The sequence below is a fragment of the Megalobrama amblycephala genome, linkage group LG13 (genome assembly GCF_018812025.1).
Source record: "Megalobrama amblycephala isolate DHTTF-2021 linkage group LG13, ASM1881202v1, whole genome shotgun sequence".
Taxonomy (NCBI): domain Eukaryota; kingdom Metazoa; phylum Chordata; class Actinopteri; order Cypriniformes; family Xenocyprididae; genus Megalobrama; species Megalobrama amblycephala.
In genome coordinates, this window is record NC_063056.1 from 20856588 (window position 1) to 20871728 (window position 15141).

The 15141-nt window shown below is 36.7% G+C and overlaps 1 protein-coding gene across 1 annotated transcript; it reads right to left on the bottom strand.

Annotated features, from left to right (window-relative positions):
• Positions 1–3883: 3883 nt before the first annotated feature.
• snrnp48 (small nuclear ribonucleoprotein 48 (U11/U12)) lies at positions 3884–7782 on the bottom strand. Its single transcript, XM_048153915.1, is given in 10 exon segments — positions 3884–4129; positions 4344–4499; positions 4597–4697; positions 4897–5018; positions 5705–5887; positions 6490–6570; positions 6687–6701; positions 6704–6746; positions 6858–6965; positions 7470–7782. Coding segments are annotated over 10 exon segments (1032 nt in total). The 5' UTR covers positions 7629–7782; the 3' UTR covers positions 3884–4065.
• Between the last annotated feature and the right edge of the window lie 7359 nt (positions 7783–15141).

Sequence of the window (15141 nt, forward strand, 5' to 3'; positions counted from 1 at the left end):
TGCGAACCCCTGAGGTCTGTGACCCTAGTCAATGCAAATTCTGATTGTAAGTTCATGCCCCACATTGGGGGATGTTTTGTCTTGGTCTGAGTATTTAAAGAAATGTTGCAAAAGGCTCAAGGCGCTTCTGTATTCAGACGTGCCCTCATTGCTGGGTGTCTAGGACACTCAGCAGTGTGTATTTTCCTAATGTCAGGTATGCATCTTACTCTATTTCTGAGCATTTGATGTTTGGTATTGATCACCTTTGAATTGATTATGTAATTGGCAGGATACATTTACCTGACTAATAAATTGTCACATTTGATTTATTCTGACTTACTCTGAAATTATTGACTTCAGTAGATTACGATGTATCCATTGTTACCGCAAATCTGCGTCAGGTTAGTAACGGACTAAAGTCCAGTTGAGTGGAGCATAAGGGCACACTAACTGTGATTTTAGAGCTCCGACTAACACTTGGCACTAGTTCAAGTGTACTTAGACTGTAAAGGCTAAAAAGGGAATTCCGTTTAGGACAACTAATCGACCAACCTAAATAGGGTGAGCCTTACCTCTGTTTATTGTAATGTTACTCTAGCTAAGTGTACATGAGAAATCATGGCATAACCAAACCAAAGCTACTATAAGAGAAGTAATATTGGTCGGCTTACCTGTAGTAGTGGTTATGACCTCTGACTAGAGTTAGTGTTACTTTAATTCAAGTGTATACAGAACTATGGGGACTACACAAATACTTTTAGAGAAAGCAAGCATGAGAGCGGCACTCTATTAGTATGGTCAATTACCTCTGTCTAGTGACCAAGACTGACGAGTTTGTGATCGTGGGCCCGCATATTAATGAATGGCCAGTGCGAGGACCCTGTGCGACACTGAGAACCGAATGAACGAGTATAATAAGAGTAAAGAGTTAAATAGAATATTCAAATGTAAAGCTAAATTATTATACAAATGACCAATAATCAATTGACATTCTAAACTAAATTCGAGGTCATAATAACATGGAGTCAGATAAAAGATTATTTGGAATTAAACTACTTTGCCACGCTGAAAAGACGGAACGCGCAAGAAACCTTCCCGCCCGGTGGGAAACCGCCATTGGCCGATTGGGCGGGCCTTCTTTGTGAGTTAAAGTAACACTAACTCTAGTCAGAGGTCATAACCACTACTACAGGTAAGCCGACCAATATTACTTCTCTTATAGTAGCTTTGGTTTGGTTATGCCATGATTTCTCATGTACACTTAGCTAGAGTAACATTACAATAAACAGAGGTAAGGCTCACCCTATTTAGGTTGGTCGATTAGTTGTCCTAAACGGAATTCCCTTTTTAGCCTTTACAGTCTAAGTACACTTGAACTAGTGCCAAGTGTTAGTCGGAGCTCTAAAATCACAGTTAGTGTGCCCTTATGCTCCACTCAACTGGACTTTAGTCGTTACTAACCTGACGCAGATTTGCGGTAACAATGGATACATCGTAATCTACTGAAGTCAATAATTTCAGAGTAAGTCAGAATAAATCAAATGTGACAATTTATTAGTCAGGTAAATGTATCCTGCCAATTACATAATCAATTCAAAGGTGATCAATACCAAACATCAAATGCTCAGAAATAGAGTAAGATGCATACCTGACATTAGGAAAATACACACTGCTGAGTGTCCTAGACACCCAGCAATGAGGGCACGTCTGAATACAGAAGCGCCTTGAGCCTTTTGCAACATTTCTTTAAATACTCAGACCAAGACAAAACATCCCCCAATGTGGGGCATGAACTTACAATCAGAATTTGCATTGACTAGGGTCACAGACCTCAGGGGTTCGCACCTTGCTGTGGAACAGGAGGTAATTTAGATGAAAGACCCTGGGAAAGAGGCACACCCATGGTTGCAACCAAAGTATCTCTAAAACTCTTAAAACCTTTAATACCTTTGGTTTACTTTTATGTAGACGAGACCATTGTACCAGTTGCACTGAGACATTTCAAACGATACCAAACATGATTCATTTGCATTGACAGAACATTATAATTTGTATATAATCTTTTTAAGTGAACTGAGTGATGGGAAGAATGTGTAAAGGGAAGGAAGTGGGGGAGAAGAGCAAATGTGAAGGAAGGACAGGATGGAAAGAAGCCTTCCCGCAACTTCACGCTGAGGGGTGTGGAGACAAATGGCTGTATGCGTTTGTGCTGTCCATATCTCAGGAGATCAAAGTATCTGAGGATCTGTTGATCTTACAATTCCCCTAACGATATTCTGATGTTCCAAGAACTCTCCTGTACATCAGTAATAGGCACTACTGTTGCGACACTGAAGACAATGAATTTCCGCCATCCCTTTTTAAACTTGAGTGGCCCAACCAGACATTGGAACTAGTGTAAATAGCGTTTGTCAACAAGGGACGCTATTTGCACTTACTGTAAATAGACACTCCATTATAGGTTTGTGAAAAGTTAACAGATAAACTATGAAGCTGGCTGAAAGAGCAATACTGGCAATTAGCACAAAACTCTATAGCTATGTAATTGCTAAATAAGTTAATTATTAGGCCACGTATTAGAAGTATGGATTAGCAGAAAAGTATGAATTAGTAGAATATCCAGTGTTATGAAAACTACATAGAATAAATGCCTATAGGGTATTTATGGGGTATATATTACAAAATGTAGCGTTTATGGGCTACATAAATTTAACCTCAATAATGGTTACCCTGGAATGAATGCATGCCTGGCATGCTCTTAATGCATTGTATTTCCTTCTGGAGCATCAGTGAATGTTTGAACCTTTTTTTAATAGTTGTGTTTGAGTCAAAAAGTTTTTGGAAAATCAAAGAATTTGCAGGACATGGAGGATTTTTCTGAAGAACAGAGCTCAGATTAACTGCTCAGAACAAACAAGAGACTCCTGAAGAACTATCACAAAACAAACAAACAAACAAACAAAAAAAACAGTAGTGGATCATCCAGGTAACCACATACAGTATTAAGAATCAATGGTTCACAAACTTTTGAATGAGGTCATTCTAATAAATTCAGCTATTTTTTTGTCTTGTGAATTATAAGTAAACATCTTTTATGTAAAATATCTTAATCTGGACAGTACTAAATAACAAAATAACATGTATTTTGTATGATCTCTCTTATTTTAAAATTTTTCACATTATCAGAGATTCTGAATATCTCGAAATAACGAGATAAGTTCTTTTCTTTTTTCCCTCCCCACCATGCAGTTCAGGGCTTCCGTAATAAGGTTCAGGGAATGAACTGAAAACTTTTATTTAGCAAGGATGCATTAATTTGATTAAAAGTTCAAGTAAAGCTATTTACAGTGTTACTAACGATTTCTATTTCAAATAAATTCTGTTCTTTTGAGTTTCCTTTCATGGGAACATTGACGCAGTGTCTCGTTCCCTATTCAGGGAACCAGGGTTACATAAGTAACCTGAGACGTTCCCTTTCTTGGGAATATCGACGCAGCGTCTCGTTCCCTATTCAGGGAACCAGGGTTACATAAGTAACCAGAGATTGTTTTCTATTCATCAAAGAATGAAAGGTTATATTAAGGTTTCTTGAGCACCAAATCAGCATGTTAGAATGATTTCTGAAGGATGTAGTGACACTAAAGACTGGAGTAATAGCTTTGCAATCACAGGAATAAATTACATTTTAAAATGCATTCAAAGAGAAAATAGTTCTTTTAAATTATAATGATATTTTACAGTATTACTGTTTTACTGTATTTTTTGATCAAATAAAAGCAGCCTTGGTAAACAAGACATTTCTTTCAAAATCATTAAAAAAAACGTATTGTATCGGTATTGTATATGAAGATCTATCATGGCATGGACATAAAAAAATGCAAGAAATGCACAAACAAATATTTGAAACATTTTCTAATTCACATTTATAACATTTTATTCACATTTTATTGTAGCATATCATCCAATAAAAAATAAAAAACACTGAAGAGGACAAAATTGAAAATGAAATAAAATTAAAAACCCTAAATAAAACTCAAAATCAAAACAGCAGGTTCATATGTGATGTGTTAAATTAGTCAAATTTTAAGACTTATTTTTCTTCTTCTTTTTCTTGTGATGTCTCTCCACATCTGGAGAATGTGAATCTCTGATGACAAAACAAAAGGAGAGAATAATATAGTCAGTTCATCACAAACTTTGAGTGTAAAATAGCGAAATGACACTATGATGGATTGTTCAAGCTGAACTTTGAAAATGCACAACAAGAATTTAAGAATGATGGACTGATGGATAAATTAAGTTCTGATTATTAGTTAAAATGCTTTTAATGTTGTTTAGGTCAGTGTTAGTGTCAGCCTTACCTCTTACTCTTGTGTTTTCTCTCTCGACTGCACTTGCGACTGCGACTACGACTGCGGCTGCGTTTGCGGTGCTGTTTATGCCCATGCTCATCTCTGGAGCTGATACGAGACTCACGTGACTCAACGGATGCGGAGCGGCCTTTCTCAGATGCTCCTCTGTAACAAAAAACCAACATAAAATCAATATTAGTCAATCTGTGCTGCTTCTGTCAGGGATGAAAGAGATTTGCTGTACCAAAATCAGACATGTGACCTGTGAGATGACGGCTGTGATGCTCTGGACTCCTCATCCTTCACTTCCTGCCAAATCCTGCCTAGTTCTCCAGAGTGGATGTCAATAACCTCCCGAATTACCTGGAAAAGGTAGGAAAAAGCATAAAATTATGCAGAATATTCTCTATGGCTCTCAAGACATCCACAATGTGAAGAAATTTACACTCAATTCGAAGGCAACCTACAGTAAGAACATACATATTGACGTGAAATATAAATATGTTTTGTGGGTAAGTAGATTAACGTCCTCCTAGAGCAAAAACAAACACAAATCACAGACCTCTGTGTAAGACTTCTTGGTGATGTGAACATTTTTCGCTCTGTAAGATTGTCTGCGCCTCCTGTAGTCCCTCATCTCAGCCAAAACCTCCAGATGAGACTTTGGCCCACTCTGTTGCTCCCCTATAGAATGGATTTCAAATAAAACATCATTCTTTACTTATATCAACCAGATATTATCAAGTAATTGGTATACAGTATATGTGAGGTACTTGGTAGTGAAGCCCTTAAAAGTGGAGGCATTCATGAGATTTTCTCTAAGTTTGGAGCAACTTAGTTCTTATGTGAATCAGCTGTGGTTGGGCCCTGTGATGCAGCTCCACTTCAAGGCTCAGTGAGCCCCATGGTGTATCTCTGCCTCAGGGCTGAGTGGGTCTTGTGGTGCAGCTCCACCTCTGGGTTCAGTGAGCCCCAGCCACATATTTAAAACACTTCCCAGCCCAAAGTTACTATGTTCTGACATTTTACAGATGTGTAAATGTATTTGCTGGCCGTCATTTAATAGGTAACTGCCATAATTACACAGACTGAGAATTGATTTTTTATGAAACGCTTACACTTACACTGTCTGAGTTTTTGGTGAACAGACTTACAATGCATGACAGAAATCACTCAGATTTTATTAAAAATATCTTCATTTGTGATTTGAAGATGAATAAAGAACTCATGGGTTTGGAATGACATGAGGATGAGTAATTAATGACAGAACTTTCATTTTGCCTTTATAAATTCATAATGCCTTGGAGACATATTTCCCCTTAATTTGACCCATAATGAATGGTGATATAATGGGTCTGACTGTGAATTACCTTTTTTAAGCTTTGCAACAAGATCTACATAAAGATCCTCATTGTTGGATTCTCTCTTTGCACTCTGTTGACTGGCTTCTTGTATCACATGATCATAGACGGCCATTCGTTCTGCCGCAGTGAGGTCACATAATGCCCGCTTATGATTCTGAGGTATGTCAGGGAGATCTGTAGATGTGTCACCTACAAAAATAGAACAGATTTTACACAAAAATCACAATTATTAGTAAACAGTTAAAATAAAATACAAAAAAACAGCAACATTGAATATGAAGATTCGTTGTCAATGTGTGTTTATTTCAGGGACGTGTTTCTGAATAACATTTTAATTGACCAGTCTGCAAAAAGTAAATCCACTGCAGAACTAGTGAGTCACAAAGACACTCCCAACATGTAATGGGACAAATGGACCTATAGATTTCTGCATTTTTTTGGTCCTATGCAATTTATGAATGTTTGACTATTGTGTACCTGCGTGAAAAAAAAAACTTCTATCAAACAATGTTAAGGACCAAGCCTTTAAAAGGATATTGAGCCAAAGGATACAGCAAGTATGAGTGGAAAATTGTCTAGACCAGACTTCCTTTAATACTCACCCCTGTTACTGGGGAAAAAAACAAAGAACACAGATACAAGTTGAAAATATTTGGAAAAAATAAAGAAAGGCATGGATATCATTGATACACACATTCTGGCACACACAATTTTAAATGAGCCATATTGCTTATTATCCTGATAAGTGCTGAAATGACCCAATCACTGTCTAGACTTTGTCTAATACTTACTTTGAGTGTTGAGTCCTGCCGAGCTCACGTGAGGAGCATTTTCCCGGGTCTGCAGAATTACTTGGTGAAATGTGTCTTTGTCTGAAAGTGATATCAGTCAATATCACACAACTGTGAACAGCCTTGCAAAGCTCTTTAAGACCTTAAAATTAAATGGTTGTGGGAAAGGTCTTTCACAAAGTCAAAAACAAACTCACCCATGGTAATGGAGGAATGTTTGCTTTCTCATAGTACACTGAAGGATCAAACATTTCAGCCTGAAAAAGATGACAGAAAAAAAAAGTAAAATGTTCATATTATCCAATAAGAGATTAAGTAAATCACAAGACTTTTTGCTGTAATTGTCCTAAAGGTTGTTCATTATTCACCTGCTCTGCTTTAGAGTATCCCAGCTGACTGAGCTGACAGGCGGCTTTGTGTTTCTCCATCCTGTCCCGCGGTACGGTGTGGTTTGGATCGAATGGACACACTTCCATCTGACAAATCAGAAGTCAACACAGGTATTTAAAACTTTCAAATCACAAGAGAGGTAAGCAGGTGCCAAGTATTTTACAGATTTATCCTTACAAAATGTGTCCACAGTAACCAATTGTATGTATATAATAATTTATATGAAGCATTAAAGGGTTAATTCAAAAAAAAAAAAAAAAAATTCTTTCATCATTTACTCACCCTTAAGTAATATCCCTTAGAGAATTAAAGACAATTTAAATTTTATTTCTACGAGTAGTAAGATAATATGTAATAATAATTTTGATGATTTAGATAAAAATCAAGTTTTCCATACAGTTTATTATTAATTTGCAGTAATACAAATGACAGTAATGTGTGATATTTTTTGGCGGAAGGTGGTACCGTGGTAAGCGGATATAAAATTGATTCAGGGCCATCAACACAAAGGCTACAATGAATCACAAATCCATTCACTGCAAAATAAGTCATTTTCTTGATAGTTTTGTGTTTGGCTGTTGTTTCTCTACCTGAACTGCATGTGTATCTAATTCCTGACTCCATCCCAGCGAGTCAAACAAATCCCTGAGTTCGGCTTGACAACTCTCTGTGAAGTCTGTGAGCTCCTGCAAACGCTGCAAACGCTGCATGCGCTCCTGAAGACTCAACGAAAAAGCTGTTTCACACATTTTTCATTAGGAACGCTGGAAAACAAGCATCTTGCTTAACGATTGTTGTCTACGCGCGTGTTAGTTGGCGCTTGAAGATGACGAATGCACGACGTAGCATCTAACTGTGGTTGCCACAACCGTAAAAAAACAGCGTATCGTGCGAAAATTTTGAAGACATTGTTGAGTGAAGATGATTTAATGTTGGCTGGGAATATATATTCTAAACAAGGTACCTAAATAAAATCATAAAAAATATGTTGTATTTAACACCGAGTGTACCAAATCTGATAAAATTGAAAATATTTGAAAATAACTTTTTTGATGATTTGTTGGGGGAATAGTTGTGAAAATTCAGCACTTGAATGTAAAAATAGTACCGAAGTGAACATTACATAGTTTGCAGATTATAAGTATGAATCTATTTACTTTAAAGCAGTTGATTACTTGATAGTATAAACGCCATTAATTCTTACCTGAGTACAGAAAAGCAATATGTTCTTCTGTGTTTAAATAAATTTAATAAAAAAATTTTTTTCATATTCAAGGAATCAAATACATGTGATCAGTTAGCTGGGAAAATTGGGGGATAAAATGGGTTACCTCGTATAATTTCCTTCACATTAATGTAGTCAATCATTGTACAAATTACAATGATTGTAACAAAATAGTTATTTCCCAAACAGAATTATACCTAGAATTTTTTTAACTGTTCTATTTCTTCATGCTTTAAATGTTTCAACTTTTGCTCAGTTAAGAATAATGAGGATTTTGGACACTAATAATTCCACGGATTATAATAATAATAAGAATAACTGTTCAGAAAGAATAAATCTCATGTATTAAACGTCAAAATTAAGTTTGTAACTGTTCAATAAATGTGTTCATATTTGATGTGGCTCACGTGCTCTGCTCACGCACACGACTTCAGGTGTGCACGTGTGAATGATTTGAACTTTAGTTGCAACTGAATAAGGAAGCATAGCATTTTGAACTGCAAGAGTTTTACAGTTTCTTCGTAAGTTGAATACGGAAGGTGGTCTGGCAGAAGCTAGATATTTTACTTTAAAACTGTTTAAATATGGATATTTTTCTTAAACAAATGCATCGCTTCACTTCAGAAGGCCTTTATTAACCCCCTGGAGCCGCGTGGAATATGTGTATGATGTATGGATGCACTTTCTTGAGCTTCATACCCACTGGTCCCATTCACTGCCATTATAAAGACTGGATGCGTCAGGATATTTATTAATATAATTCTGATTGTGTTCATCAGAAAGAAGAAAGTCATATACATCTAGGATGGCTTGAGGATGAGTAAAGCTTGGGGTAATTTTCATTTTAAAGTGAACTAATCCTTTAACTCAACCTGCTCAATCACATCATTCTCTTTAGGTCACAGCTGATTGGTTTCTGCTGTATCAGTAACCAATGAACTTGTGTGCTCAACCTTCAAATACTTTGTTAGCATTTGCTGTAGTTGCAGCGCCCTTTCACAAAGCCTCCACCTTCCCCAGCTCCACCTGTATTAATTGAAATTAATACAGTCATAGATGAAAACCTACAGTGAATATAAATAGGCTAAAGTAGATCATATCCTCCTGGGACCCAGGAATAGACTTTTGTCCACTGTAGTAGACATTATATTTTAGTGAATTTTTCTGACGCCATACATGTCACAGTTTTAAGTTTGGATGTCCTGTAAAGAGCACATTCAGAGATACCAAATGTTTGGAGGTTTCAACATGGCAACAACAACAACAACTCATTGGTCTTTATAAATGACTGACATTGGTGATCAAATTTAGCACTCTTATGGAAATATGATACAATTTTTAATCATTTAAATCTGACTAAGCTTCAAATTGTTTGCAATAAATCAACAGAGTAGATTAAAATGATTAAAATGATGCCAATTATTACTCCCATTATATATTTTTTCATTACATGTTGCTCCAAGAACACATTAATATGCAAACTATACCGTGATACATATATTGAATGGGAATACACATTTATGGCCATTTTACCCGCATTGCATTAAGTAAAATGGCATATCAATTCATTCCGTTATACATTTGGTAACATAGTTGAGATCAGCTTTATACAAAGTTTGTTTTAAAAAAAAATCCTGAAACCTAAAAATTGATTGGTAAATGGAAAAAAAAATGTCTTTTTATTTTTTAAACAACTGAGTCCTGGTGTTTACTACAGAGGACATAGCATAATATAAAATATTATGCAGAAAAATATATTTTAAAAATATTTTACAAAAAAATATATTTATAATATAATATTTTTAAATTTGTTTATTATGCTCTAAACAATGTAATGAAAAATACTATTCAAAAACCTTTTTTTCCTGGGTCTCATGTGGAAATCTTAATCCAACTTTGTGTATTATTAATTTTCATTTCACAAAAACACTCAATTCAGTTGTCTCCTGTAGGAAGAACAACAGTGAATTATCTGCAAATATTTTAATCCGTAGTGCAGATCATTACACTATCTTATTAATGTAACGCTTATATTCAAATTTACAACAAGTTGTGTAAGTTTCGAGTGTCGAATGATGTTATTTCACCTTTTATCCTCCTCCCCCTACTGGGCGCATCAGGAACAACAGGGCAGTATAATTGCCTGCTTCAGGTCTTCAGCCTCCCCTGTGTGACACTTCATATTTGATGTATTTTCATTGAAATAACCATGTTTCTTCTTATTTTTACTTAGTTTTTTTCCAAAGCTGTTGAAAAACAGAATTACGACACTCCCCTAGACTCCCATAGGAACTGAGGAATGTGGAAATAACAAATATTTTCATTTAATTTCCCAGAAAAACTTAAATCCATCAGTTCCTTGTGCATAAAGAAATGTAAACATAGACTATATTTTGGAGTTGGAATTGCAGCCTGGCTTTGATTATTTGTTTTATTTATATTTGATTATAAATAAAGATTTTGAACATTACCGTTTTCTTATTGTACCAGCATCATTTTTTTTTTTTTTTTTACATTTAATTTTACATTATCTTAATTTAACTTTAATAATACTTTCCTTTGTTTCTTTTTTCCCCCCTAAACAAAAGTGACATGTGTCTCTGTGCTGCGGGTGTTTCTTTGTTTTCGGCGGCTTAGTGGATCGATGACCAGACTGGTGGAGCTTGCCATTCCTGTAAGCTGTCCACAAACTAAGGCACTCTTCAAGTTCTTCACTAGATGTGGGACATCTGGCATGAAGTATCGCCTCCTGTCTGGTCTTGCTGGATGTGGGGCAGATGTTTTTTTGTGGTTCACTAAGGCTTTCCACAATGCCTGGTTAGAGCTGCCCATGTCAGTGGTGACATTAACCAAACCTGCTTTGTCAATGATGTTGAGGATGACTGGCTTGTAAATTGCCCCATTAGTGTAATTGCCACTGTAGTGGTAAAGACATGGTTAGTGTGTGGGTGTAAATCTGTGAGTTCTAACAATATCATAGGAAACTTCATTCTGGACCACCAGATGGCAGCACATCTTCATTTAGTGAACAAAAACAATCCACATCATTTTACCAAGTTTTATTGGAGACAGACTCAATTATCAAAATGATCAGACTGCCTACGTTGTTAGTCCAAAATAACTCTCGATAAAGGCTTTTGTTTTTCCATTATGACTCACTTTATAAAGTAAGCAAATATGCGTGGCATCAACACATTCTTGATTCTGAGAATATGTGACTGAAGTGAATCACTGCGGTTTCCATTCACTGGATTTATTTATCTTTGAAGGACTTCAAATCCAACAGCATTTCAACATGATTATGCCAAACTGAATGAATCACTGATTTTCTTTCTTTTCTTTTCTTTTTTTAAACCTTGAAATCTACATGTGACAATTAAGTAACTTAATTGAAAGATTTCTTATACAGTCAGTCAGATGCTTTAGACATTACAACATCTGACTGCATATTAAATCAAGGATGAGCCAAAAGACCTCTTGAAAAGTGAAAAGTTCCTTCTTTGTTTTTCTATATATAGAGATGTTGGTATGGTAATAATGATATGCTCTCATTTTATGGGCCATCTGTGGATGAGTTTTTTTCCATATTCACTTCATATCCAGTGTGGGCGTTCTGCCCTGATACCATGCTAACGCATAATGACGATACTAGTAGAACTTCGCCGCTCCCACGCAGAACCAGGTTAGCTCTGACGTCTGCTGGCTGAGCTCTAACACCTGCATTAAGAATACCCGGGGAGGAAAAGATAATTGGTATCTTGAAAAATTCAAATGACATATCTAAAATACAGTGCGTAGAGCCTTGACTCTCTGTTGGTTGGCAGAAATATGCATGAAAAACATGTTTCTAATACTATATGCTTTATATTTAGCCTTTTAAAACATCAATATTTTTCTTCTGTTCTATTTTCAGGCACATTTGTCTCAGTCTTGAGTCTATGTATGTCGACATACTCATAAAGGTAGGCTAAGTGATTTCTGAAGCACAGTATCATTGGCACTGGTTTTCATGGCTTTTACTATGACAAACAAATCCAACCACAGAAGATTCACTCAAAGTAAGTCTGACCTTGTATTTTGCCACTTTATTACTCCAAAAGTTATGTTAAATTGCTAATAATCACTTCAGTTGTTCTTTCAAAACATTTTTTTTCAACATTTAAGCTTTTAGCCCCAAACGTGTATATGTTTTTGTTTCTGAAGCAACACTTCTGATAGCCCTTTATTGAGAAGCAATCAAGTTTGTCATGAAAAAGGAAGCAATTTTCTCAGTCGAGACACAGTAGACAGACATCACTGGACAGCAGCGGCTGAAGCGAAAAAGATTTGTGGTAATAAAAACCATGTCCCACTCAGAGACCCTTACAGTTCACTCGATTTTCTCTTTCACACAGATGCCCTATTGCTTTCCCCCCTTCTACTTCTCTGCGTCTCACTCAGCAGACTCTGCCATTGAAGGTATTTCACTCCGAAAGCACAAAAGAATGCCCTCTTCGATTACTTCTAGCCCTTGAACTATCAAAATTACCACCTCGCAGACGAAAATGATCAGCGCTGGGGTGAAAAAACGGTGTCTCGGGACTTCACTCGAACGTTTCAGTACGTTCGGCTCACGTCTGCAGTATGGAGCTCATACTCGGCTGGATTAGCACTGCCCGCCGTTGAAAATAAACGTGTGGCCTGTGGCATACCAAACGTGGCCTATTAGTGTGCAGCCCACGTGGGCAACTACACTCTCAAACGCTCCCTCTCCCTCGCTCTCTGCCCTCACCCCTCCCGCGCTGTCTCTCTCTCGCTTGTGTCTCCTCTGGCTCAGTGGTGTGTTTCTAAGAGATAAGACCCTTGCTCATTTCACACATCAACAGAATGGGGGTGCTGGTGGAGGAAGAGAAAACAGGACTCTGATTGCAGAAGAAATGGCTCACCCGGTAACTCCGCCCCCAGCCGCAGGGCTTGATTGGTCTGTCCCAAAGGTGGGCGTGTTTACAAAACGCCAGAACTGACTAGTTGCAGAACTTCCACAGAGGACATGTTTAATGTGTCGGTCACATAGGGTTCTCATGTATATAAAACATTTATTGTGAAGTCAAATGAGGTCAAATTAAGTTGATCACTACAGGCCAGTTGTAAGAAAAAGAACAAGACTATAATACTTCCAGATCCTCAGCGTAAAATGTAGCAAAGTAAATGTTTCAGTTATATAATAAACAATATGCAAATAAATGCAACATGTTTCCTCCACTGGAAGTATAGTTAAAAAACTTTTTTTGGATTCATAACTAGAGATGTTATATAGAGATGTTTCTCAGTAAATATTGATGATTAATTTGAATATTCAGCATGTCAAAATTTGATTACTTTTAACCTTCTGACATCCATAATTTTTGCTTTACATCATTCATATAGTCTTAAAAATGTAAAAGCTTTTGACAGTTGTTCTATAAGTCATTTCGTGTGATTTCGAAGTTTATTTTAAGCAATCTTAAAGGCCATTTCTTGAGGAGACTCCCCCTCTGATGTCTCAGCGGCTTTATGAGAAGTAATTGTGAGGAATGAACTGCCTACAGTCTGTTGGTCTTGTGACAATCAGACGACACATGAAAGGAGTTAGTCATGCAAATACAAGTTAATGAAGTGTTTTTAGTCCCTTAAGAAGGACCTTTTCGGGTGCCTTTGTCTCTATTGAACACCCTATTCGTAACTGTTTGCTGGCAGGAAAAGAAACTCAATTTGAGCTGCATTTGAACATTAAAAGCCTTGTACATAAAAAGAGTTGCTGAGCTTTGCCCGCAAATTAAACCACACACACATACAAAAAAACTCTGTATTACCACCACAGAACCAATGCTGAATTCATGTTTACTCGCAAAGCTGGAATAAATTTTATCTGACATAGAGCACATTGTGTGTTAGTTATTCCCTGAGATGAATGAAGCAGAAATATTGATGACATCTGAAGAGCTGTAGCTCTTGAAAACTCGTTCAGTGCACTTCAATTGCATCTGAAGCCTGTTTTTTTTCTTTAATTAATTTCTCGAAATCACTGATGACTCTATTACAGAGTGTGAACAGCTAGTGTTGGCAGGAATCATCTTCAGTCTGTTGCATAGAGTTCCCTTCTTTCCCTGTTCAACATCCCCAGTGGTAAATTAACAGGGTCGAGGTCGATATGCCTGCAGCACATCACTGGATTCAATGCAAAATTGCATTTGTGACACTCTCTCAGTGGAGCAATGACAGAACGTACAGTGAAGTGAACATCAGCCAGTGCATCAGGAGTGAACAATCTGTTCAGATGCCAAATAAAAGGAGCACAGATATAAAGAATATGCTTGCAGCACAGCCTAGGGTAGGAATCACATAATTAAAGTTACAGAACCATTCAGAGCACTTGCTCAGTGGTGAAAGCAAGGTATGTCGAGCGCAACTGATTTTAGTGGCCAAAAACAGCCCCCCCTGAAGTACTTCCCCTGGTTATTGACTGCAGGTAATCATCAGCATCATCAGCAGGTTTTTAATACCAACTGTGCTGTGAAGAAATATTTAATTACATTTTATTCTCTTGCTTAAATCAAGAAGATTTTTTTTTTTTTGTGGATTTGAATGAAAAAGTGACATTTTTTAGGAAAAGTGGTGGAATACACTACACCACTGTTGAAATCTGAGTAGAAATAAAGCACACAAGAACAAACAATCTCAAACAGAAACATGTGCCTCATTGGTTGGAGATATATGACAAATGAAAACAATGTGTGTTCTACAATCGCCTCAAAATGTTAAACATGTTTGTTGTCCTCCGACTGGATGGATTCGTAGTCTGAAGTTAAAAATAAAACAGAAATCTGTCTGTGAAATGTCAACTCCAACTGCCTAAAATCTGCAGACTGGCTATGACTTGGAGCAACTAGCACTGACTCCTCCAGACTACAAATCGGTGCTAAAAAACTAGGAAATGGTCATGTAGTCCAGCATTTAGTGATAAGTAAATGTGGGAAAAAAGAAAAAGATTTCAAAATAAACTTGTCTGTTTCGAGAAT